The 25,144-nt window shown below is 39.4% G+C and overlaps 1 protein-coding gene across 18 annotated transcripts in view; it reads left to right on the top strand.

Moving 5' to 3' along the window:
• Positions 1 to 25,144, top strand: part of NFIA (nuclear factor I A) — a 465,041-nt gene that overhangs the window by 375,481 nt on the left and 64,416 nt on the right. The window contains exon 7 of one of the 18 annotated variants that reach the window (XM_043520337.1): positions 20,448 to 20,483. The exons of the other annotated variants lie outside the window; for them this stretch is intronic. Within the exon in view, the coding sequence (XP_043376272.1) occupies positions 20,448 to 20,483 (36 nt within the window). The remainder of the gene's footprint in view (positions 1 to 20,447; positions 20,484 to 25,144) is intronic. 18 annotated transcript variants of the gene reach the window in all.

Below are 25,144 nucleotides of genomic sequence, written 5' to 3'. Positions count from 1 at the left end.
TGCTGGCTCTTCCTGTTCATCATCATCATCTCATCTTCTGTAGAGGATTTTATCAGTTCCTCTAACTCTTCGTTAGTCAGTGTTTCTCTGTGGCCCTCAATTAATTCTTCAATTTATTCCTCAAGGATGTCGACAAAGCCATCACCACCCACTTGCCTGATCACCTGAACAATCCGTTTCACTTATTTGTCAATAGTCAATAAAACCCTTAAAATCATTCACACATTCTTTCCATAGGTTTCACCAATGTGCATTGACTGTTTCAGGCTTGATTGCCTCTATTGCCTGTTTAATATAAGTTATGCAATCGGCAATGTTGAAGGATTTCCAACAATCCATCACATTAATATTGGGATCAGCAACCATAGCACTACGTATCCATGAGAACGTAAGCCTCGTGTACGTGGCCTTGAAACAGCAAATCACACCTTGGTCGAGAGATTGGAGGATGGAGGTGGTATTGGGGGGAGAAAGACTACTTCAACGTTGTTATGCACAAACTGGAGTGCCTCAGGTTGGCCAGGAGCATTGTCTACGATCAGCAACACTTCAAAGTCAAGTCTTTTCTCTTCAAGGTACTGCTTGACCTCCGGAATGAAACACTTGTGGAACCAATCCAGAAATAATGCTGCTGTCACCCAAGCCTTTTTATTTGATTGCCAGAACACAGGCAGAAGATTTTTGTTCTTGCCTTTTAGGGCACAGGGATTTGCAGCCCTGTAGAGTAAGCCCGGCTTTATTAAGTTTAATGCCTTTTCAGTCTTTTCTAAAATCTTATCACACACCTGGCTCGTCACCTTAGCAGTTATTGGAGCACTTGATGCCTGACGAATTTCTCTCTTTCGAATCTTGATGGCATGGATGTTAGATTCGTTGCAGTCAAATTTACATGCCACGTTGGAGATGGACATAGCGGTCTCTCAATAAGTCCAACACAGCCAGTTTTTCCTCCAGCGTTGGAAGCGTTGTTTCTTCGGTTGAGCACCAGATGAAGTAGTTGGCTTGCGTTTAGGTGCCATGTTGTACGAAAAATGCGTATCTTTAAACACTAGAATCACACTCAGCACGGTGAGATGCTCACACTATGAGAGGCATGCGGAAACTGAGACCGACTGAGGGAACAGCAGATTCACGTCTCCCATCTCACGCTCACTCCGGGGCATACACTCATTGAGTGGAATGGTGGGCGGAATCATCCGCACTATTTAAATTGTTCTTTTTCTTTTTTTTTTTTGCCAAGTGCGTATAGTTGAATTCGCGTAAGTTAAATGCGTGTATGATGCGACTCCACTGTATTTAATCCCACAAACGACGTGAAAAAAATTCTACGTTTTAACGTATAATAAGCACTTTGGGTTTTAATGTTTAATTCGTCTGATTGACTATGCAAAGGGAGTTTAAACACTGAAACCATCTTAATAGTTGATGTAGCCCATCAAAGCCCAGAGGAATTATACTGTATACAATGGTAAAATATGTTTACAACAGAGCCCGTTGCTACTGTGAATGTTTCTGATACTATTAACTGAGGCTGGTCACTGTGGAGGGTTTAGCCTGTGTTGCCAGACAGTAGCACAGGAGTGATTTGTTCAGCAAGATTTTCTTACATCCCATCAAAACCTGTCCTGTTGGATGATCTGTCCATGATCAACATGGGAACATGTTGATTACTTCCCTTGAGGAAAGGAGAAGGTTGGCTAGCCGTGTGGGACTATCTCCCTGAATGTGCCTTTGGGGAAAAGACAGGTGTTGAAGACAGCAGCCACCAGCGGCCACACCCAGTTCCCCAGAGGACCCACATAAAAGGTAATACAGACCCAGACTAAACAAGGAGACTCACCTAGGCACAGCTTCTTATCCTGTATCTAGGATAATATCTAGAAGGAGCCTGTATGTGTGTGCAGATTCTGGTGAATCTGCATGTGTTTGGGCATTTGATTAGTTCTGAGGAGAAGGGAGCAGCATGTGCATGAGAGAGATTTGGGGATGCAAAGAATGAAAGAGAGAGTGTATGTGATCTTGTGTGTGGAGAGAAAGAGTTTTTGGCGGTGGAGGCAACAGAGTGTGTGTGGTAGAAGATTAAGAATGGGAGATTTCACAGAGATTTGGAATGGGGGTCATGAGAGAGTGGGAGGAAATGATAGCAAGAGGATTGAAAGTTGGAAGGAGGAAGAGAATACAATGTGGAAAAAAGAAAGATGGCAGGGGGAAAGGAGAGAACAATTATTACATCACATAGAAAACATGATAGTGAAGAAAGACAGAGGCAAAGATAATGAGATATGTATGAGAGAAAAGGAAAAATCGTGTAGTGACCAGAGAAAGAAAAGAACAAATGCAAGAGTGAGAAAGTAAATGGTTAAAAGTTTTTATGCAGAAAGGGGAGATACAAAAGGATGCAATAAATAACTAAATTAACAACGTTTCTGAAAGGGGTGCATGCTGGGGACAGAAGTTTGCCTCAGGCTAGCCACGGCTGGCTATCCTGCCTCTCTCCCCATTTGCTCTTTTTATATTGGTGCTGTTTGTGGTCCCTCCTGACTTATTTTTCTGTGGTTGGACCTGTAAGTGGGTCCTTTGAGGGTGGACTCAGGGGATGCCTGCAAAATGACTGGAGATCAGAACAGCCTTGCTCCCAACTTGCAGAAAGCAGCACAAAGCTACTTTGAGACTGCTATTCCAGACAATGGGGAGGGATAGTACCCCCTGCTTTCCAAAGGCATTGGATGACTTTATCTATGCTCTGTGCAGCCCATCCACAATCCCACCCCCCTGCACTTCTGCTTTAAAGGGCTGCACTGACTCTCAGCTCCTTGACAAGCAAATTGTGTGCAGAGCCCTGGGCATAGGGTCTGCACCTGCCACCCAGTATCAGCATGCCATTTCCACTGCATTCTGGGTTGGGTGCACCCAAGGAAAGGTCCAGAGCACAGAGCACTCTGTGTATTACATCTGAGGTACTTTTCACAAGCAAGTGTGTGGTGCTTTATTTATGCTTCAGACATGACAGCCAAAGCAAAAACCAACATTAATTCCATGTTCCTTGTAGTGTACTTGTCGAATCTCATATCCATTTGCCTGCACTTGAATGCTTCTGTGGAGCTCTGAGGCCTAAAAAGACTGGAGTCTGCCAGAAAAGATGAATTTCCTTTCACAACAGGAAGGCTTGGGAAGTAAAACAAAGCAGACATGTTGTAAATTACTTCTGCTTTTCAAATACCTTTTGCAGTATTCTCCTTACCATTACTTTATCTTAGCACTTTCAGTACATAACTCTTGTTAACTGAGAAGAAGGGCAAGAGAAAAGATAAAGATGATATTAGGTAAGAAACCCAGGGAATATTAAACTGGCTTTGGACTTGGGTACAGGCATTGGCTTTTGTTCAGTTCCGTTTCAGCTATATTTTGTAAACTGGTTTAAAGGCATAATTTCTATTAAATGCTTGGAGAGTCTGTTTTTGGTTCCATCATGATCAAAATGCACCCTGTAAGGCTGAAACACAAACAACAGTATTCCACTTGTGCATTTTTCTAGTGAGTTCTCTAATGCAATACAGATGTGACGTCCATTGTACCTTATCAGGCATTTTTGTGGCGTACTTTACTGTACATTAGCAATTTCAATTTCAGATTTCTCAGTCAAGTTTCTTGTATTTATAGATTAGGGGTGGGAATGCTGATTAAAGTGTAATCCTCACAGTATTCTAATAATCAACCTTGCCGGCATGGGGAAGAACAACCTGCACCTTCCTGTGTCAGTCTGGTCCCTGTTCCCCACAAGGGCATTGACTCCGAGAGAGTCAGGATGTTTGCACTGCCTGAACTCCTTTGGGGGTCTGATGGGGAGAATGCAGTTTTAAGTTCCACAGGGGATGCACTGAATCAACACCAAATCCTTCTTCAAACAGCACATGTTGGCTCTGGGTTCTACTTCTCTCCTGTTGAAAGGATGTTTGTGTTGTTTTGTGTCACTGCAGCCCATTCTCCTTCTCTCCCCCAGAGGTTTTTCTGCCACCAGAGACTCTGTGCAAAGACCTCAAATGTGACAAAGAGTAAGCGACTGGATTGCAGTCCAAACTGCATTGGAATTCATTCACTGCAAAGCAACACCAACACAGTATTAAAGCAAAATGTTTTTATTGCATGAGTGAAATATGTATTGTACGGTTATAATAGCTCATGGAATTAAATTATTATATAAGTCCATCATAAATGACAAAGCCCATGCTAGATCACATTAATTCTTCTTCAAGTGCTCATCCACATATATTCCACTCTTACTAGTCAGAAATGAATCGAGAACTATTCATGCTTGCCTAGTGGGTATCAGAGTAGGCATATGTCCTGGTATCTTTCTCCCTCACCCCCAGGCCCTTTTCCATATAATAGTCCATCATGACCCCGTTGAAACCCTTGGAGTTTATGCATCAACTCCTAAAAGGAAAGGGAAGAACCAAGCAGACAGACTGTCATCAAGTTCCTTTTACACCAGAGAGCCTCAGTACCTCCGAGAAGGAGACTATGTGCTTCAGCCTCTGCAGTATTCTCCTCCCACACTACACTACACACTACAGCTACATCAAAATGGTCAAGAGTTGCTCCATAAACAGTGGCTCTCCCTGCCATTTGGGAATTCATTTTTTCCAGGAGTCATGGAACCTAAGAACATCCAACCCCTAGGTTTCCGAGATAGTTTCAGTCAGATATTCTCTGCAGTTCCGTGCTATCCCTACTTCTGACCCCCTTTCCTCGTCACTTTTCAAGGACCCCTCTGATGAGAGACTGATTCCTCAGGAGATGGAGTAACTTCTGTCTCTCAGAACAAGAGAAGCAGTTTCTCTGCACTTTAGGGGGAAGAGTTTTTATTCTGATTACTTCCTAAAATCACAGAAGGGCTCAATACTTTCTTCTACTTCAGAATGGTAACTCTAGCTTCTGTAATTCCATCACTAGATCTGTAGGACTGTTTTGTGACTCTCAATCTGCAAGATGCCAGCTTCCACATCTCCATAGAGCGGCACACAGAAAGTACCTAAAGTTTTAGACTCATAGACTTTGTCAGAAGGGACCATCATGATTATCTAGTCTGACCTCCTTCACTTTTCAGGCCACAGAACCTCACCCACCCATACTGTAATAGACCCCTAACCTCTGGCTGAGTTACTGAAGTGTTCAAATCATGATTTAAAGACTTCAAATGACAGAGAATCCACCATTTACCCTAATTTAAACCAGCAAGTGCCCCATACAGCAGAGGAAGGTGAAACCCCTCCCCCAGGTCTCTGCCAATCTGACCCAGGGAAAATTCCTTCCTGACCCCAAATATGGTGATCAGTTAGACCGTGAGCATGTGGGCAAGACCCTCCAGTCTGTCACCTGGGAAAGAATTATCTGTAATAACTCAGAGCCCTCCCCACTGGATATATTTGCTGCTAGTGGTCACAGATCAGCTACATGCCATTGTAGGCAGTCTCATCATACCGTCTCCTCCATAAAGTTACCAAGTTCAGTCTTCAAGTCGGTTAGGTTTTTTTACCCCCACTGCTCCCTTTGGGAGGCTGTTCCAGAACTTCACTCCTCTGGTGGTTAGAAACCTTCATTTAATTTCAATCCTAAACTTGTTGATGGCTAGTTTATATTCATTTGTTCTTGTTTCCATACTGGTGCTTAACTTAAATAACTCCTCTCCCTTTTTTAATTACCATTATTAATATTACCTATCAAGGTCCTAGCAGTTGTTGCCACCCATCTGAGAAACCAGGAAATGATAGTTAACCCATAGCTACATGAGTGGCTCGTCCAAAGTAAATTGCCTCAACGGGTGGAAAATTCCATTCGGTGGATTCTCCAGCTCTTTCTGATCCTACACTTAAATATCAACACAGAGATGGCACAGTTAACACCTACATAGAGGATAGAATTCACAGGGATAATGTAAGACTCCACAACAGCCAGAGGTTTCCTTCCCCAAGGCAGATTTGAGGCCATGTCCAAGCTTATCAATCAACTTCAAGAAGATCCGCATACCACCATGAGGACTAGTCTAAGTCTCTGCAGGCATGTGGCCTCCTGCACGTTCATCATATAGTGTATCAGACTACATCTACATTTAAAGCGGGGTTAGTTAAAATTGGTGTACTTGCGGTATAGACATGAGATGGATATGCCTCTACTAGTCCTTCTCACATCATTGAATTGATGGCAAGTGTGCAGGGAGTACCTTTCTCTCCATCCATCCCAACCAAGACCTTAGTTATGGATGGATTGTTCTGGGATAAGGAACACATCTGGACCATCATCATGCACAAAGTCTATGGGCACTTGAGGAGACTCAACTACATGTAAATGTATTAGAGTTCAGAGCAGTTTGCTTTCCTACCAATGATCCAAGGACTGACAAATCAAATTATGACTGAAAATGATCATGTTTTTTACAAGTAGGCAGGGGAGAAGCCCAGTTGTCTCCTTTATGTTGGGAAGCAATTCAGTGATGAAACTGGTTTGTTCGGGATCACATATTTCCCATAGAACTACATCTTCCAGGTCTGCAGATGGCTCTAGGAGGGTGGTGAAGCACTGGAATAGGTTCCTAGGAAGGTGGTGGAATCTCCATCCTTAGAGGTTTTTAAGGCCTGGCTTGACAAAGCCTTGGCTGGGATGATTTAGTTGGTGTTGGTCCTGCTTTGAGCAGGGGATTGGACTAGATGACCTCCTGAGGTCTCTTCCAACCCTAATCTTCTATGATTCTAGCAGACTCTCTTACCAGACAATTTTTGTCATGCCATGAGTATGATCAAGTATTGTGTAGTCAGATGGCATTTTCCTCAAGTAGGATCATCCATCAATATTTGCAAACCCAGAACATTTCTCAAACTCTGCTTTAAAAAAGGAGGTGTAAGCCCAGAATCATTACTGGATGCATTCCTCACTCAGTGGTCCCCAGGGATGAGATGTGCTTACCCTCCAATCTATCTGACTTCCAGTGTGCTCAGAACGTTCAGACAGGACATTCACAGTCATCATGATAGCACCTGCCTGGCTAAGGTAATTTTGGTATGCAGATCAGATACTCCTATCAGTTTCTCCACCAAAACCCTTGCTTCTTCTACCAGACTTAATATCTCAGGACAGTAGGAATTTTTACATCCGAATTCAGTCTCCCTCTGCTTGGCAGCTTGAACTATTAGTTGGATGTGAGACCCAGAAAGATCATGTTCCTCAGATATCCAGATCATTTTCATTCAAAGTAGAAGAATTCCACCAGGCTAACTTGGGCTGCTAAGTGGAAGACATTTGGGATTTGGTGTAAGCAACAGCCATTACAACTAATTTGGATTATTTGTGCTCTCTAAAGAGTTCTAATTATGCCTAGTAAAGTACACCTGGCGGACATATCTGCATATCTCACTCCCCACTCCAACCCCATTCAAAGCTACACATTTCCCCCTGACTGTAGTTACATTTCTTAAGGGCCTTATGCACATTTTTCCATCAGTCAGGGAAACTCCTCCTTCTTAATGTGCTGCTGGCAAGTTTAATGGGCCCCCAATTGGAACCCCTGGCAATCTGTTTTCTGTTGTGCCTATCTATGCGCCTATCTATTGCCTTTTAATGGCAATTGCATCTGCCAGAAGAACTGGGGAAATGCAAACTCTCATGCAGACCCTCCCTATATAGTATTTTGTAAGGATAAAGTATTACTCATACTCATCCCAAGCTGTTGCCTAAGGTCCTCATGTATTTCCACTTCAACCAAATGATTCATTTACCAGTATTTTTCCTTAAGCCACATTAAGCACTCTTTATGTGTTCTCAGAGCCTGATCCTTTTATTTTAAAAGAATCAAACCCTACAGCGTTTTCTCAAGGCTATTTGTAGCATTTGCTGACAGAATGAAAGGTCAAGCGATATCGGCACAGAGACTATTCAAGTGAGTATCGGGATGTTTTAGCTAGTTTAGATCCCCCAGCTCGATTTAGGGCTCATTCCACTAGGGCTCAGGCAGCTTCTGCAGATTCCATCTCAGACTTTTTTTTTTTAACTAAACATTATTCCCTCATGGAAGCATTGAGGTATGAAGTTTCTTTTTTCAGAGCTATGCTGCAGTCTGTCTTGAAGTAGACACCTTCACATCAGGTCTTCTTCTTCTTCAATGCTTATCCAGTTGGCCGTAGCGATCGTTTACCATTTGGTCCATTCCTGTGCAACCACAAAAGCTTGACGGCCTGAGAGTCCAACATCAGAACAGACTTGATGAACCCATGTAATAGGAGGGTCTACCTCTGGGCCGCCTCCACCCACATCAGGTCACCGCTTGTGCTCTCCTTCCCCACTACTATGGAGTCCTATAACATCTGGATTCTGCAGTGGCGAAGGAACTGAATGGCTGTTGGACCCACACTGCCCTTTATGTCCATGGTACAGAATATGATGACATTCAGGGTGCATGCATGGCCCCAATGCACACCACTGGCCAAAAGATCCCAATCTTGAATGCATGGGGCACATACATACCAAGAGTGAAATCCATATGAACATCTTGAAAAACTCCAGTTTCCGTAAAATAAATAATTTTTCTTTCCTAAATGGTTTTTGCTTTCATATCGTTTGGATCCAAATGCCTCCTTATCCTTGCGGATTGCATAACAGTATCCCAATATAAGCTGCCCAACGGCTTTCAAGAATGTAAGATTTTTCTTTAAGCAATACTTATTCTAAGAGCAATACTACTTATCAACTTTTTTCTGAAATATCATATCAGCAGTTTACAGTTCCGACTGCTTTAAGTTTAATGTGTTTGTAGGAGCACTTAGCATCAAGTCTTTTATATCACAATCTATTACTCACAGGTGCTAGATGATACAGGATTGTGTTAGCACTTTATAGATCTTTTATCAGATAAGTGTATGTGTTTCTGTGCCAGGCAATCAGAATGAGACTTCTGCCTGGCTAGTGAGTTACTAACTGACACAAGTTAAAAAAAAACAAAAAACCTTTCCATACCTGCTCTTTTATGGCTAAGTTAGAGTCTGATTGGCTGAGGCCAACAAAAGATCCAGAACTAAATGTAAGCCAGTAAAAATGCAGCAGGGAAATATTGATGCTTTGAGCATCAATATTTTTCAATAACATTCATCAGGTAAAATGTTTAACTTGTTTGCTATTATGAACAGTAGTTGTGACAGTGAATTATCACAGGATCAGCGGCTCAGCTTTTCTCCTGCAATGTGTGTAGCAAGAGAACATTATCCTCTGACCACGTTCCATTCAGTTGGAATTATCTCTCCGGTATCATGGCAGTTAGAGATGGAAAAACCTGTTGGATCATCCAGTCCATCTCTTTGCAGTACAGTAATATTTTTAATGAATTCCTAAGTTTATATAAAGAGTTGTAAATTATTGGATTTCCATATCTCCCCAAGGAGTGTTGTCAACCTTTGTCAAGTGATATTCAGTCTAAATATGGCCTGGTCAGTTTTAATAATAATACTCTTATATGGATCTCGTACTGCTTACTTGACCTTTGTTAATTCACTTCAGAGAGGTACTTAGGTCAGCATGAGCCAAGAAAGGTCAATCAGTGAAGTGCTGTAGCTCTGCTTTTTTTTACATCTTTTTACACCTCAAAATGTATGGGGTGCTTCATTTCAAACATGGGTTCATTTGAGAGTGGCCAACCTGTGTATAAATCCCAGGATAAGATTACAGTGGGAATGATTCTGGTATGGGGGTGCACCTCAGATTTGCAGTGTAAACTGAGTTCCTGACTGGCCTGGTGCTTGGGTCACTTAGACATATTATGCTGAATGAGTTCAACATCCATGTGGACAATAGATCTCATGGGCACCATGACAGCCATGGGACCATCTGAAATGCCTTCTGGCTCTACACGCCAGTGGAATATTCTGAGTCTTGTTTTCAGATGCGCACGAGGAAAATTATACTTTAAGCAGGTTTAAATCATTACCTCCTCCTCCTACCTCACCTTTGCTCTCATCTTGGTGCAGGACCTGTGTCATAAATCCATCCGCAGCAGTCTGTGGACCCAATTAGGCTTTAGTTTTCTTTAAGGGCTGAGCTTTATTCTGCCACCCCCTTCTGTTTAACAGATATGCATGTTGGGGAGACAGTGAGATGATTTGGGCTGCAATTCCATTACTGTGTGGATGGTTTACGGCATCACCACTAGGCAAAAGCACCCTCTTCCTTCTGAATTTAGCTGAACATTTGTGGCCATTTCTTGCTGATTCAGAACTTGTCACTGATGTTGCTGCTTTGCGAACTCCAAATTGGACTGCTGCAATGCGTCTGCCCTTGAAGACCATTTGAAAACTACAGCTTGTGCAGAATGTGACTGATTGCGTAGTGTGGTTTGTCTTGACAGCTGGGTTGCATTTTACTAACAGTCTTTGGGTCTGAATGGGTAGGAGACAGAGGTGGGGTTTTTTGGTAGGGAGCATTCTCCTATGGAATGCTGGTCCAAAAGAGCTCAGGTATACTGGCCCATCAGAGCATGAGTAAGTCTTAGTCACTTGCTCAGGCAGTTACTAGGATGGAAGGATTGTGAGATCTGAACTAGGTGTATTTTGGAGCAGGTGGCAAATCTTAGTTAGTTTACTTGCCAACACGTAGTGCATGCTGTTTCCATTTTTTGTGCGCTGCTGCATTTTATAAAATAGATAACGAAAATATTCACAGTTTGTTCCCATTACACGTCCAAACAGAGAAGCTACCAAAAAGATAGAGCAGAGCTCAAATGAGCTGAATATTCTTATTTACAGAGGTGGGGGAGGGAAACACAGGGTGGTCTAGTGGTTAGAACAAATGACTGTGGGATCCTTGAGTAGGTTTCTTGACCTCCCTTTGCATTAGTGAAGGCATCTGTGAAACTTTGTGAAGGAAGCTCACCACAAAACAGATGTAGGGCTATCTTGGGTAAATATATTACCAAAAAAAAAAAGAGAGAGAGAGAGAAAAACTACACATTTTACAAAATGCAGCTGTGTAAATATTGTGTGGGACAGGGAAGAGTTGGAGAGGTGGAACACACACCCTTTCTTTTTTTGCAGAAGCTCTGCTCTGTGCACTGTTTATTACCATTACCAGTACAATCATCACTATATTGCATGGCACACAGTGCAGCTACTATGTCCCATATACAGACTTTCATCTTTTTTTTAAAGGGGAAAAACAAGCCTTATTTTAAAGTAAACGTGTTTTCAAAATAAAAATGTGCAAGGGGGCAGGGAAACCAGAGAGGGAAGGGTACCGGAATGGGAAGAGGAAGCATCTCCCTTTTTTTCTTCTCTGAGCTCTCTATTGGTTCCTCATATGCTGTTTACATGTTAAACGAACCCTGACCTTTTAAATTAATCAATCCAGAGAGATTGCTGTTGCTCTTTTTCTTTTCCTCAGCTCTCACTGCCTTTACAACCCATACATTTCATCCACATATGATCAACTCTTCATATACATGTCTACCCATAGCCCTAAATGCTGCCCAGCCCACCCGGTTGATGGGCTTTGGCCATGGTGATCTAAGGGAAATAGGAAAGGAATGAATCCTCCCTATCAACCTGGCAGCTTAGTGTGGGGTAGATGCATAGCTGCCTACTGCCATTGTAATAGTATATGGGCTGAAGTAGCAGCTAGGCACAATTGCACACCTACCTGGGATTTAATCCTGGACACCCGTGCAAGCCCCGGAATGCCAAGTTTTCCTCTTCAGCCATTCCACTATATTTAAGACTTTCTGTAACAAGAGCAGGGGAGGCAGCATTTAGCCTTTAAACTCTATTCGTTTTCTTTTGTCCTATAGCACCATGCAAACTCACAATACAACATGGGTGTGTTAGACACCGATCTGCATCACATAGCTGCTGGAATATTATTGCAATAACAGTGGTACCTCTGTCATACAATACAGAGAAGATTCAGTGTCCCCAGAGCTCCTGTTGACTTCAGAGGGAGTTATAGGTGCTCAGCTCTGGAAATCACGTCTTTTTTATATATATAATGAAAATAGTACTTCTCTTATTCTGTTATACCAAACCACTTGCCATATTTGTGGTGTGACACACCAAAAAACATGCCATTGGAGGGCCTTGTTGCTCAGAAGCTTTAATTATTTTACAAATTAAAAGCCCATTTTCTTCCCTCAGATACATGCACAGCATTCAGTTACCACACACACATACCAGAACACTGGAAACCCTCCCAAATCAGACTGAACCTTCAAATCCTTATTCACAAGAATAGTACCACTGAAGTCAGTGGGACTACTCATGTGAGTAAGGGTTGCAGGTGGAGAGTAATCTGACATTTTATTTTAAAAGTAAGGAGCTCTTGCAACCAATGGACATTTTGAAAAAGTATATATGTATAGATTATCTTTTCTTTATACTCCATATAAAACATCCTGTTCTAAGTGCACATTTGTCTGTAGCAGATTGTAGTCGTATCATTAATGCATTATCCTGCTGTGAACAGAAGAGAAGTATTTTATATATAGTCCAAATTTAACCCTATCCTGGGTCTTGCCTTAATTGTTAACTTAAAGAACCACAAACGAAATGCAAACATCATCCTAAGCCTTCACCTGAACATGGCGGTGCCTAGATGTGCATGTGGTAGGTTTGTGGTGGTAGTTGGCCACTCCATGCTTTCTCTGTCTCTATCCTTAGTTCTCCCTTCTTCAGAGACACACCACAGCCATTTAGATTGAGAACTAATTGGGTACACCTGATCTAAACTTCCTATGACTTGGTGAAAGTACTTCTGAATCTCAATACAGAGTTCAGTCATCGGACATCAAGATGACTCATTGGAAGCATCCTGCTTCTTTGTGCAGAATCCTGGGTTCTGCTACCCTGCTTGTATGGTATTTTGAGAATTTAAAAAAAATATTTTTCAAAAATTCCAGCTGAAACTTCTTGTGGAAGTTCTCAACCGACCAGTGAACTTCACACAAAAGTTTTAAATAAATTGCTTGGCCTGTGGAAAAAAACCCATTGTCTTGAAATCTAATAACTGGGGGGAAATGAGCGGGAGTTAGGAGTTTAAAGTAGTCTTAAGTACTGCACATGCCACTGAGTCCCTCTACCAACAGTTGTGATTTAACAATAGCACTTTCCTATGTTTAAAGTGTTTTCCTCTGTGTTGCTCTGGGAAAGATGCACATGAACAAAAAGTGGCTCTGACTATACAGGCTAAACAGTGACATTGACTGTATACAAAGTGCTGTTTTAATGCACTAAGTAAATACACTTAAAAGATTGAGAGAATATTTTTTCTCTCGTCTCTTTCAACTGCTGTAATCTTAGGTGTATACTTGTAAAAACTAATAGGATAAAAGAAAACAGACTTGATTTTTAGAGTGACTGCATCACTTTAAAAATGGTTAAGAATTGATTTGCCAGACTCTTGGGGAAATGCTGTAATGTTTTTGGCTGTATCCTACTTTCTGCTGCCAGCTAAAAGTACCATCTGGCTTGTTTGGGGCCCTACCCTGTCTCAGGTGCTTCCAAAATTCTCTCCAACTAGTGGATCATTTCATTGGGCCGCTGTGTCTGCTACGGCATGTGTCCTAGGCTGGGAATCCTACTGCGTCTGTTTTCTGCCATCTTTTTAACTGTGGTGTATATGTTTGGGCACAGATCTTATTGAGGACATTTGCATCATTGTCAGCGGCACATATTAAATTGATATGCAGAGCTCACAAACATGTATTCCAACTTTTGTCCCTTTGTTTGTACGATTGTTCCAGTTTAAATTCTTCTTTGATATCTGGAATATCACAAAGCTGTTGATAATCTGCTGGCTACTAAGGAAAATGACATTTATAGAAGGATAGTGTGTTTCAAACTTGTATCTAGACAATTGCAAGCATATAACATGCTCTCATAGCTCTAGGAATCCTAAATCCATTACTAATCTGGAGTGCCAAATGAAGCAGTGTGCTGCACTGTCGTTCCCTCACAAGAGCAGACAACAGTCACTTATAATTGATTAGAAAAAAGTATTGTTTACTTCTACGGTATGCTATATTGGATTGTCTGATACGAGTCATATTTAGTACATGCTTGCTGCCATTTTGTGAGGAAGGAAGGGGCTGTAACAAAATGGCGTCTACGTTTAACTCCTTATTTCTAAATGAAATAATGCCCCAGTGTACACATTTCTACATAGCATAAGAATATTCAGGGAAACTAAACTCAGGAACCATTCTTTTGATGTGATCATATTTAAAGATATCAGGTGCTTTGACAGATATACAGTTATAGGCTATATTGTCCTGTTTTTAAAATGATCTGTACCATACGTTGCTGACTTAATTTTCTTGTCCATTCATTTCAATCTATGTTCCAAAGAATGCTGAGACCGTAGTTTAGAAAATACCAGGTAGCTATTATGTATTGGTAGAATGTTACATCATGGCTCTTTCTTGTTGTAAGATTATATTGTTCACTATATAAACCTTTCTCACTATTTACATTCTTCTAGAAGTTTGTGGTTCCTTGTATGTTGGTATAGTAGAATGGGTATCAAGACTTGATAACATGATTCTCTGTATTTGAAAGACTTGGAAGATGCCTGTGTATAGTTTCCAGTAAAAAACCTGAATGCTTCTGTTAGGTATTAAAAGTTCCAAAAGCTGTGCTGAAATGAAAAAGAAGTACCACAGGATGACATTATTTTTATTTATTTGTGCCAAGTGTGTGAGTGGAGTGAAAATTTTAAAAGCTGTAATCTAGCTCTTTTAACAGAGAGGGAGAATATGCAGAGTATGTTGCTTAGAGTATTAGATAAGCTACAGTGTGTTAATCAAACATTTTCATGATATGAGGGCAGTTAAGAAAACAGTACAATTTTTACTAATTGCGCTCATAAGTAAACGAATCTATCATTACATTGTCAGGAAGAGTGACGTTGAGCAGAAACACCCTGCTAATCCCTAGAAGATAAGTATTTAACGTAATTAGAACGGCACTGTCTCCTTTGTTGAATGTAGCATTAATCATCACAAAAAGTCCAACTTTATCCAAGATGGCTTTTCCTGATATGTCATTGTGTTAGATAGCTTCTTACGCTATTTTGTGAAGATATAATATTTGAAGAAAATGACGACTACAGCTGCATAGTTTTCCCTGCTTGGGTCTCTTGCTGTTTGATGAGCCGATATGTATATTCTTATTAGCAAATGTTACATTATTTAACCATTCGTTTCTAGGCCTAGAAAGCTACACATATTTGAGCTATTGAACTATTTAAGGTATTCAGCCTAAGGAATATGAAAGAAGCATAAATAGACTTTACTATATTCTGTCTGACAGGTTGATGTATTTTGACTCTTCATATATGGCACTACAGTAGTTGCATTGTTGTGGAATAAACAGAAAGTTTCTTGCCTTGAATTGTAGCTTATAACATCACACAAAAGAGAGCCTCTTTCTATGAAAAATCTCAACATTAAAATGATGAAAAATGTTGCCACCTTCCAGAATTCATCGGCACTACATTCCCCACCTCCCCCCCATTGCTTGTCATTTCTGCTGTGAAATGCCGTCTGGTTATGAACTGATATCAACTTGGATCAGTGCACAGCTGTATCTTCCCACCTTCTCAGTGACTCAGAAGGCTTTGAAGGGAAAGAATAGGATTTAGTCAAAGATGACAGCAAGGCTTCGCTAAGTAACAGGTGGAGGTCAAGCCGGTTTATTTGTTGGGATGAACAGAGTACAGAGATGAAAAATCAAATGCTTTGCCATAATAAGGTTTAGAAAGAAAATGCTGACTGTCTCAGCTTTGATTCCAGCTGACAGAACCTTTTCTAGGGTTCATTACTTGATTTCACAGTCCAGACCATTTTAAGAGGCTTAAAATTATATTTCTGCACTCCTCTGTAAAATTCTTCAATCGTTTTTGCTTTAAATAAAGTTACAGGGGCTCTTTATTATGTCTGTTGTACATTTTGCAAATTGTAAAAACAATGTGCCATCAATAAATTACAAGATGATACAAGAACATACTTCTGATTATTCTTTTTTTTTTTACATGAAGTAAAATTTACCATCTAGCACAAACTTGATTGCAAATTTTAAATCAACTTAAATTGGAAATTCCAACTTAAAAAGAACATTAAAATATGTAGGCATGAAGTTTAAGGTGTCTTTAAGTGAAGGTGTCTTCTGCCATCGGTACATATGGGATTTGTGTGTAACTTCCACTAACATTAATGAGGAAGCATCCTGTGTGTTTGCATTGAATGACAAAGATCTGGAGAGCCAAATCATGAAGGGGAATCATAGCAAGGCACAAAATAATCAGTGTGTGACATTCTGACGTGGTTCGCCGCTCCAGGCGAATGGGGGCTGTGGGAAGTGGCATGGGCCAAGGGATGTGCTGGCCGCCGCTTCCCACAACCCCCATTGGCCTGGAGCGGCGAACCGCAGCCACGGGAGCCACGATCAGCCGATCCTGCAGACGCGGCAGGTAAACAAACCGGCTCGGCCTGCCAGGGGGCTTATCCTGGCGGGCCGCATGCCAAAGGTTGCCGATCCCTGCTATAGTTTGATGGAGTCTAAATGCATCCATCTTCTTTGATGTGGAAGCGTGACCAGCAGTCAATATTTTGTGGTTCTACAGCTTTACACAAGTTAAGGAACCCAGAAACTTTCCCTCACTCCACCCCTGTTAATTCAGGCCCTTACCACGGTAATGGGATTTATTCATATCAGGAGAACAGATGAAAGGAAGTTATAGGCAATCCCTGGACAGTGGGAAAAAGGGTATTTCTTGTTACATGGGAAGTTTAAACAGATTGTCAAATAAAATGTAACAGCTCCAGGGCAAAATGCTGTGATCCATAGTGGAGCAAAATTCCAGTGACTTTTGCCTAGCTTATCTTGCCTATTGGGAACATCCCCAGGTACCTGGCAGTTTGCTTTGAATTTTAGCTGTTATCTTGTGCACTTTTGTGGATGCAGTCAGCCCTCATGATACTTATAGTGCTTTCTAGAGAAACTGCTGTTGCTGCTGTCATTAGGTATGTGAGACCAGGCTGAGATACTGTAGTAAGTGTTTCTTATATTGTGTGACTACATAGACCAGAGCTCATGAAGTCGTTAAGTGTACATGAAGTCCTGTCCCTATTGACAAGGTGGATTTGATTTAAATCAAATTGATTTAAATCATAATTTAAATCATGATTTAAATCACTAGTCAGGAAGACTCAATTTAATCATGGATTTCTACGTAAAAGTGCATTCTTGTTGGTTGTTATAACCTTAATACATACTCTTCACAACTTAAAGTTAGATGTAGGTTTCATTTTTAGAAGGTACACACTATACATTTTTAAAGTGATTTATTTTGAAAACTTTTCAGATTAGTTTTACAGCTATATCAGAAAATGAATGATTGTTTAGTTATTTCATTTACCAAAGGTAATTGAAGCAGATATTTGTGAAGTCATTGAGAGGTGAACTATCTCCAATTCAACAGGTTAATCATTAATATTTGGAGGATTTTCTTGCCATGCTGTATTAGGAGGAGAACATCACCAGACAGACATTGAAATTGTTTTATTTCACTAAAACAACAACATTATATATTCTGGATTTTTTCTTCAACAGCAAACATAATGTTTTAATAAAACAAGAATATGAATTTTTGAATTTAATTAAACATTCACATTTTTTTAAAATCAGGTTTGTTTTGTTAAAATTGTTTAACTAAAATAATTAAATGAAATATTAAAAAAAATATTAAATCGACTATGTCAGCCAGGTCAACATAAGAAACTTAAAACATTGGCTTTTGCAGCTAACTCAGTCGTCTTCACCTTCATTTTCCTGTTTGTTCATAATTCGGAAAAGAAAAACAAGCTTTCCTGCTTTTTCAGGTCCCAAACAATTTCTCAATTTGGAATGTATTAGTCCAAAGGGAGAAAATATTATTTCTACACAAGAAGAAGAAGCTACTGCTGTTAAAAGTGAGATTATCACTTCAACCGTCTCTTAATCCAAGTGCTTAAGTGACTTCCACCAGTTCAGTGGTGTGACTTTCTTTAAAACATCATCAGCAAACAATATATTTCTTGAATTCTTATTCCCAAACTGGGTCTCTTTTACGGCCTGCTGTCATTATAGGTTTTCCCTTCTAGTGAGGGAAGGGTATGGTAGATCTCAAATCAATGAAGGCTACACTCAGAAAGACCTCAAGACTTCTGGAATATGCTGTTCAAACAGTTTCACTTTTGTTTCTACTGCCTGTCCCTCCCTTCTCACATTTATCTCCAGACTTCTTCTTCTCCTTGTTCAGATCTATTCTGCCCACAACAATTCATTGAACTTTTTGAAACTTTGCACTTTTAGAGAGAGGTAAGAGACTGACTCTGTATACACAAATTTGCAGAGGGACAATAGGGTTGAGGTCTGTTATTTCTCGCCTCTATATATTTATTTATTTTAAAACATTTTTGCTGTTAACAAGCATGTTATCTCTGAAGACAGAAATCCACAGTTTGAGAACTGCAAAACTAAGCATCTCTGATGCTATCTTCTAGACTGATCACTGAGTCCCATTGGGTAGAAAGAAAGATTAACCTAAATAATCTACACAGAAGCCCCTGGAACTGCATAAAATTAGATCCCTAATCCATGAACTGTTGGAACTCATTTACAAAACTTTTCTTAAACATTACATGAATATATTGTCTCATACTATAGAATTAGAATTTATAATCCCTATTCCATGATGAGATATCTTTGAGATATAATGCATCATAATTAAAACTATCTTTATCAAAAAAATCTGATTTAATTTAAAAAAAATCATCCACCCTGGTCAGTGACAAAACTCCCACTGTCTTCAGCAGGGCCAGGACTTCACCTGGTATCTTTGTTGCTGCAATACATTTAAAAACTATTTTCCCCACCCCATCTCTTTTTAATTTCCTTTATGAAACTGGAATCTCTCAGGAATCACAGTGGCTTCAGAGAAAAATGCAGTGGGCGTGCTTACACAACCATTGTATACGATTTTATTCCTAGTGACTGGCTCCCGCAGATTTCATCAGAGGACGAAAGAGAAAACTCCTATCATGCTCAGGGTATGCTGCTATCTTCTACTAATTTCAAAATATCATGATAAACGTTCTGCATTCTCTTTGTTATGATCTGTGTATGCTGCTATTGTGGGAATTTCTTTCACAGAAATCGTTCTCTTCAGTGAATCTCAAAAGTACTCACTGTCAAAAATGCCTCTTCTCTTTCACGATGCATTCCACTGCCATAAACCTCGAGTTCCCTTGCACTCCCCTGTCTTTACGATGTGCAGCTTCTTTTTTTATTAAACCCTCCATACTCCTACCTCCTCCACATGGAAACTTTCGTATCCTTCCAGGGAGCTCCTCTCTCCCTCTCCAGAGTTTTGGAGGATTTGCAAACATAGAAACATTTCTTTCAATTCACCTAGCAGACTCTTCTGTATCAGAGAAGTGGGGACTTTAAAAATGAAGTGTGCTTGTTTTTTCCTCCATTATAAACTGCCAAATCTTCCTGTGGCTCCTACGATGTCATCATCATGATGAAATTGTCCTTCCCATCACAAGAGCACCAGAGTATAGTTTGGAACTTAGTCTCTCAAACAAAAGAACTCACCAGCTGTGAGTCAGCAACAAATTCCTTCTTTATTATGTAGCTGAAGATGGCTGTTGCCATCCTGTGACTTTTAAGATAAAATACTAAGGTGTGATCTATATCATACATTTTCACAATTTGATATACTACACATGTTCAAATTGCTGTAATTTCTTTCTTTGGAATAGTGAATAAACTCTTCACCCCCACATTGTGCAGAAATCATGTGACCTGCCAGTATATCTCTGTTTCAATAAGACTTTTTCAATAGCTATGATTTGTGTTTAATCCTGGTTAAGTACAGTCTATTTATTAATTGAACAATATGTTAAATGGTTGTATATAGAATTGGAGTCTTCAGAAGTAATGTTAACATTGAATTTATTCTTGTCATCATAAAAGTCAATTTAAATCATTATCATGGAATAGGTAAGGTCATAGATCTAAATAATCTGCATATTTTACCCTTATCCATCTCATAGTTGTGAGGTTAGTAGACATCATTGTAATATATGATCACGGATGGTTTTGATCTATTAGCGTCAACAAATATGGAGCAAATGGTGTTTGAGAAAATAGATTCAGATTTTCTGTTCCATATTGTTTTTGGTTACTGAAACTCACTTTTAGTATCACTTGGAATTTAGCATCCATATGCATTTTGGGGAGATATAGCTGAAACATAAATCTATTCTTAGTCTTTTACTTGCAAAAGTATCATATCACATCTGTGATCACATGCAAAGATTTTTTAGAGGGCTTTGTAAATGCCATTTGAATTTACAATGGCATTTTTTTGCCTTACAGCCAGTGATGTTCCATCTCCAAAGCACCCATATAAAGGTATATTCTCATACGGATGGCTACAGTTTGTGCCTACTTCTATATCTAATCTACCAAATATACTGAAAAATTCTCATAAAACATTGCCACAGAACAACCTTAATTTTGAATTTCAATGGCTGGATGTCTAAAAAGACATTTTTGATTCTTATATTTTTTTCTGTACAGTCGAAAAGGACATTGAAGCTAACATTGAATCTAACATTTAGTTGAAATTTTTATTTTTTCATGCTATCCATGAAACATTTCATAATTTTCAAATATAAAATTCTCATGAAATTCTTTTATAAAGTAATTGATAGTATGTGAAGTATATCTTATTAGTGACCTCGCTGATCACTTCAGTAACATATCTGGAAGATAGCTTTGCATATCAGATGTAAATCAATCCAGATGATGTTACATATGTGTCCATACAAACAAATAGGTTCCTGTTCTTCTTTCTGTAAGCCATGTTGTACCACAGATTTTTCGGCAAAGCCCCTCACTGATTTTAGTGGGTACTTGTCTGCTTAAAAACTGATGGTAAGACTCCTACTGCAAATTGCATAATTCTCTGGGCCAACTTTTCTGCTGGTATGACCTGATGCCACTCTGCTGTAAATGGAACGGCATCATTTCACTCCAGGAGAAATTTTGATCCTTAGTATCTTTAGTGGGACAAGAATCTGGTCTTGATTTTCATTTTCTGATCTTTGAAAATCTTTGGCTAAGATTTTCAAAGGGACCTAAAGGACTTTAGTGTCTAAATCCCATTGAATTTCAGTGCAAGTTGGGCGTCTAACTTCCTTAGGCTCTTTTGAAAATTCTAGTCCTTATTTTTAATCACTCTCTTTTTAACAATTATTTGGAACAACTACTGGCACAAAGGTTTTACTGCTATATTTGGCATAGTGAAGTTGTTATGTCTTTGAAGAGTTAGTATGTCTCCATTGTTTCATTATTTTAAATATTTGGGAGCCATTCTGGTACAATGCTGATGAGTGCACAGATAGATAGATAGATAGATAGATTTGAGTGATCTCTCCAGAAGAAATTGATATTGTATATCAACTGATTTTCATATAGTCTAAACTGATAAATGGCAGAATGTGGCTCTTTCATTTTATTTATCTTTGTTCATTGAGCTGGATTTTGTTTTATGAAATGTGACACTCATTGGTAGGAACTGAGCAGTGATTGTGGTGAGCACAGGAGAAGATGCATCCCAAACATACAAGTAGAAATTCAAACAATTGAAATTAAAGTACACTTGTTAAAAAAGGAGCAAAATTCTACTTATCTTGTACTGTGTGCATACTGGAGTTACAACTATAGTAAACTGACATACGGCACTTAATGTGATCAAGTTTCAGTTGATGACAGTTAACATTTGTTTAGCAGTAAGTGTAACAAATATGACCGACATTACCATGGTCATCAACATTATAGGAAACTCAGGAGGACAAGTTGAAGGTTCCCCATACCAATTTACATGACCAACACTTCTGTAGAATTCTGATTGATCTCAGGGGCATTGCTGGGGTCATTTTCAGTAGAATGAACAGTCCTTACATGATTCCTCCAACATATCAGATACTAATAAACTTTCATTCAACAGCCATCTTGCCTTCATGAATCACCGTTTATTTTGAAACAAACGTTTTGTTTTGTCCACTCCCCATTAATATTTGAGCCTCCCAGATTCCTCTTTATAGTACCTCAAGGTGTTATTAAAGCTCAAGGCTCTATTGCACACTTATCTTTTCGTATGAAATTCCCATGTCAGACAGCTACTGGGAGTGTTTTGGTAGCTATCTACATGGTTAATATTTATTTTCAGATGGAAATTAGTTAACACAAATATGATTGACTTGCTATTGAGTTGTGTGTTATGATTTAGATTATATGTTATGGTGGTGGTGTATTATCAGGAAGGTACTGGCTAAAGACAATACTAAAGTCAAATTAGATGGATGTCACATTAGATATATAACTATCTAGAAAGAGAGAGGGCATCAGTCTCCTCTTGCACTAATGTAACTCTTCACTGTAGTTACTCCTGATTTATACCAGTGTAAGTGAGAGGAGAATGACCCCATAGAATGTGTGGAAAGTAGGCTACTAGGTATCTATTTACTATGGTAAATGGTTTTTGTGAACTGAATTCTTACATATCCTTCTCTAGTTCATTTAATAAACATCAGTCTCTTACATGGACATTTTAAGACTCTCTGGATATACTTTAGAAAGCCTTTTGTGCACTTTTTGTACTGGCAAATATCAGGAGGTACAGGAATTAAAAATATCACAATGCTCCAGTGATCCTTAGAAGATGGTGAACATGAAATATTCCTGTACATTCATTGATTAAATTTGGGTTGGAGGTTTGCGAAGTGCAGAGTTTTCGAAGGTTTTACTGCGGGACTTCATCATCAATTCAGTGGCTCCAGTAACCAGAAGCACTGAAGGACCAGAATTCCATTTACGCTTGCGTTTGTGCATTGAGCAGAAGGGTGTGATGCATGATCTGGAATGAACAAAATAGCTTTGTGTTTAGATATTGCCAAATCAATGAAAATTCAGAACGCTTTAATTTTGAAAACGAAAACAAATTATTTGGAGAAAATATTGCTGGGGACAGTTTCAAGATTTCTGTTGTCTGAATTTTCTGTTTATATGTGTACTGTTCTTAAACTTCTTTTTAACTGAAAAACCAGTGAAAAACTAATATTTGCTTTCAAAAAACCACATCTTGTTCTATTTAGCACCGTTATGGGCCTGCTCTTGCTCCCACTGAAGAGAGTGATAAACCTTTAATAAATGGGAGCAGGCTAAGGCCCCATATGTTTGGCTTTTTATATATATAATTGCAAGAATAAAATTACAGTAAGTTAAGGTATCCACTTAGATTTCCACCTGTGGTTTATAGTACAAAATCCCTCAATTTTCCTTTTTTATTTAGCAGTTAGCTTTTCCATTTATTCTGCAGTTAAAATTGTCCAAAAAAAAAAAAAGAAAGAAAGTGCTGTAGGCCTATTTCTATTCTCAGTTACACTCATATCAGTCAGGGAGAATCAGACCCAGTCTTTATGAAATCTGTGACTCTGAACAAGAAATGTAGGGCTCGTCAGTGATTTGGACTGCATGGCTATTGGGGGAGTAAGAACCACCCTTAGACCCCACGTGGGCAACCCAGACCTGCATTCAGGCAGTGCTTGGTTACGTCTTCCTCACAGCATTTGGGTAGGATGGGGCAAGGAATGGGTGGAGACTTGACTCCCCTCCCTATTCACTGGCCAGCCTTTACAGATGAGCTGGTTTGGGGGGACATCGTAATTTGCTGCTGCCCTCAAGCAAACAGGGAAGAGGAACTAATTGTCATTCCACAATACCGCCTGGCACAGTACGACTTATCCACTACCCTTTAATTCAGAGCTATGCCTGATGAGCAAGTCTGGTCCTTAGTGTGCTGAAACCACCATGCTCTCAGGAATATAGTGGAAGAAATTTAAAACAGGCCATGGTTCTCAAGTATGGGTGCCACAAGTTGGGCATCTAAATCCATATTTAGTCATCTATCTATCTTAGGCTGAACGATGGTATCTATTACCACAGTACCTGAACACCTCAGTCTTTAATCTGATTATCTCCATAGCATCCCTGTGAGTTAGGGAAGTACTATTAAATAAGTGGGCTGATTTTTAGAGGTGTGGAGAACCCACACCACCAGTTGAAGTCAGTGGGATTGAGTAAGAGTTGCAGTACCTGGGCCATTTTTTTCTGGATGATTAAATTTCAGTCCCATGTGCTTTTGCTTTCCTGAAAGAAGCTAAAGTAGAATTGACCAGGACTTAAAAATATGACTTTAGTGAAAGTATAAAATATGAATATATGAAATGGATGGACTAAAGAATATGCAAGATATATCAGGCACATCAACCAAACATATGGTGCTAAGAAAGAGGGGGTTTTTTTAAATTGCAAAAAAAAAAAAAAAGTCATTTCTGGCAGTCTCATGGATGATGTCACGTGGCTGTGATAAATTTAGAAGAATAGAACATATTTTGGCTTGTTCTTGGAAACCTTTTTTCGCATGCAGACTGTATTTCTTCTTTTATTAACCCATTCATAGAATGTTTGAATTTTGCTGCTAGAGCACCATGCTAGCTCACCATAAAATGTGAATGATGCTAATTGCTTTGCACTGCCTAACTTACTGCCATACCCCTTCCATCTTAAAGGACAAAATATGCTCAGAAGTGAGGTGGCAGCTTATCCCCGCTCTGTTCTTAGTCAAGTTTAAGTTAAATAATTAAATTCTTGTTTGCATATTCCGATGAACTGTGAAGCAGCTGTTTTTTCCTTGAGATCTGATGGATACAATTCCTTATAATAAACTAATAATTTAGCATCAAAAGTAAAACAAGATAAAAAATTCAATAGTGTCTGTTGTTTCAAGCCCCAACCATTTAACAATGATAGGTTAAAATGATGATTATTATTTTTATGATTATGATTCTAGCATCAACATTTGTTTTTCTGTCCATTGGTTATTTCATAACTAAATTTATAGTAGATGCTTTGTTTGTACATTACAGCTGTTTTGACCTTATACAAACCTTTCCCGTATGATAATGATGCCACTCAGCTCTGCCATAGTTCAAGATTATTTGGCCTTT

The sequence above is a fragment of the Dermochelys coriacea genome, chromosome 8 (assembly GCF_009764565.3).
Source record: "Dermochelys coriacea isolate rDerCor1 chromosome 8, rDerCor1.pri.v4, whole genome shotgun sequence".
Lineage (NCBI taxonomy): Eukaryota > Metazoa > Chordata > Testudines > Dermochelyidae > Dermochelys > Dermochelys coriacea.
The sequence above is the reverse complement of the archived record's forward strand: the minus strand, read 5'-3'. Positions and strand labels throughout refer to the sequence as shown.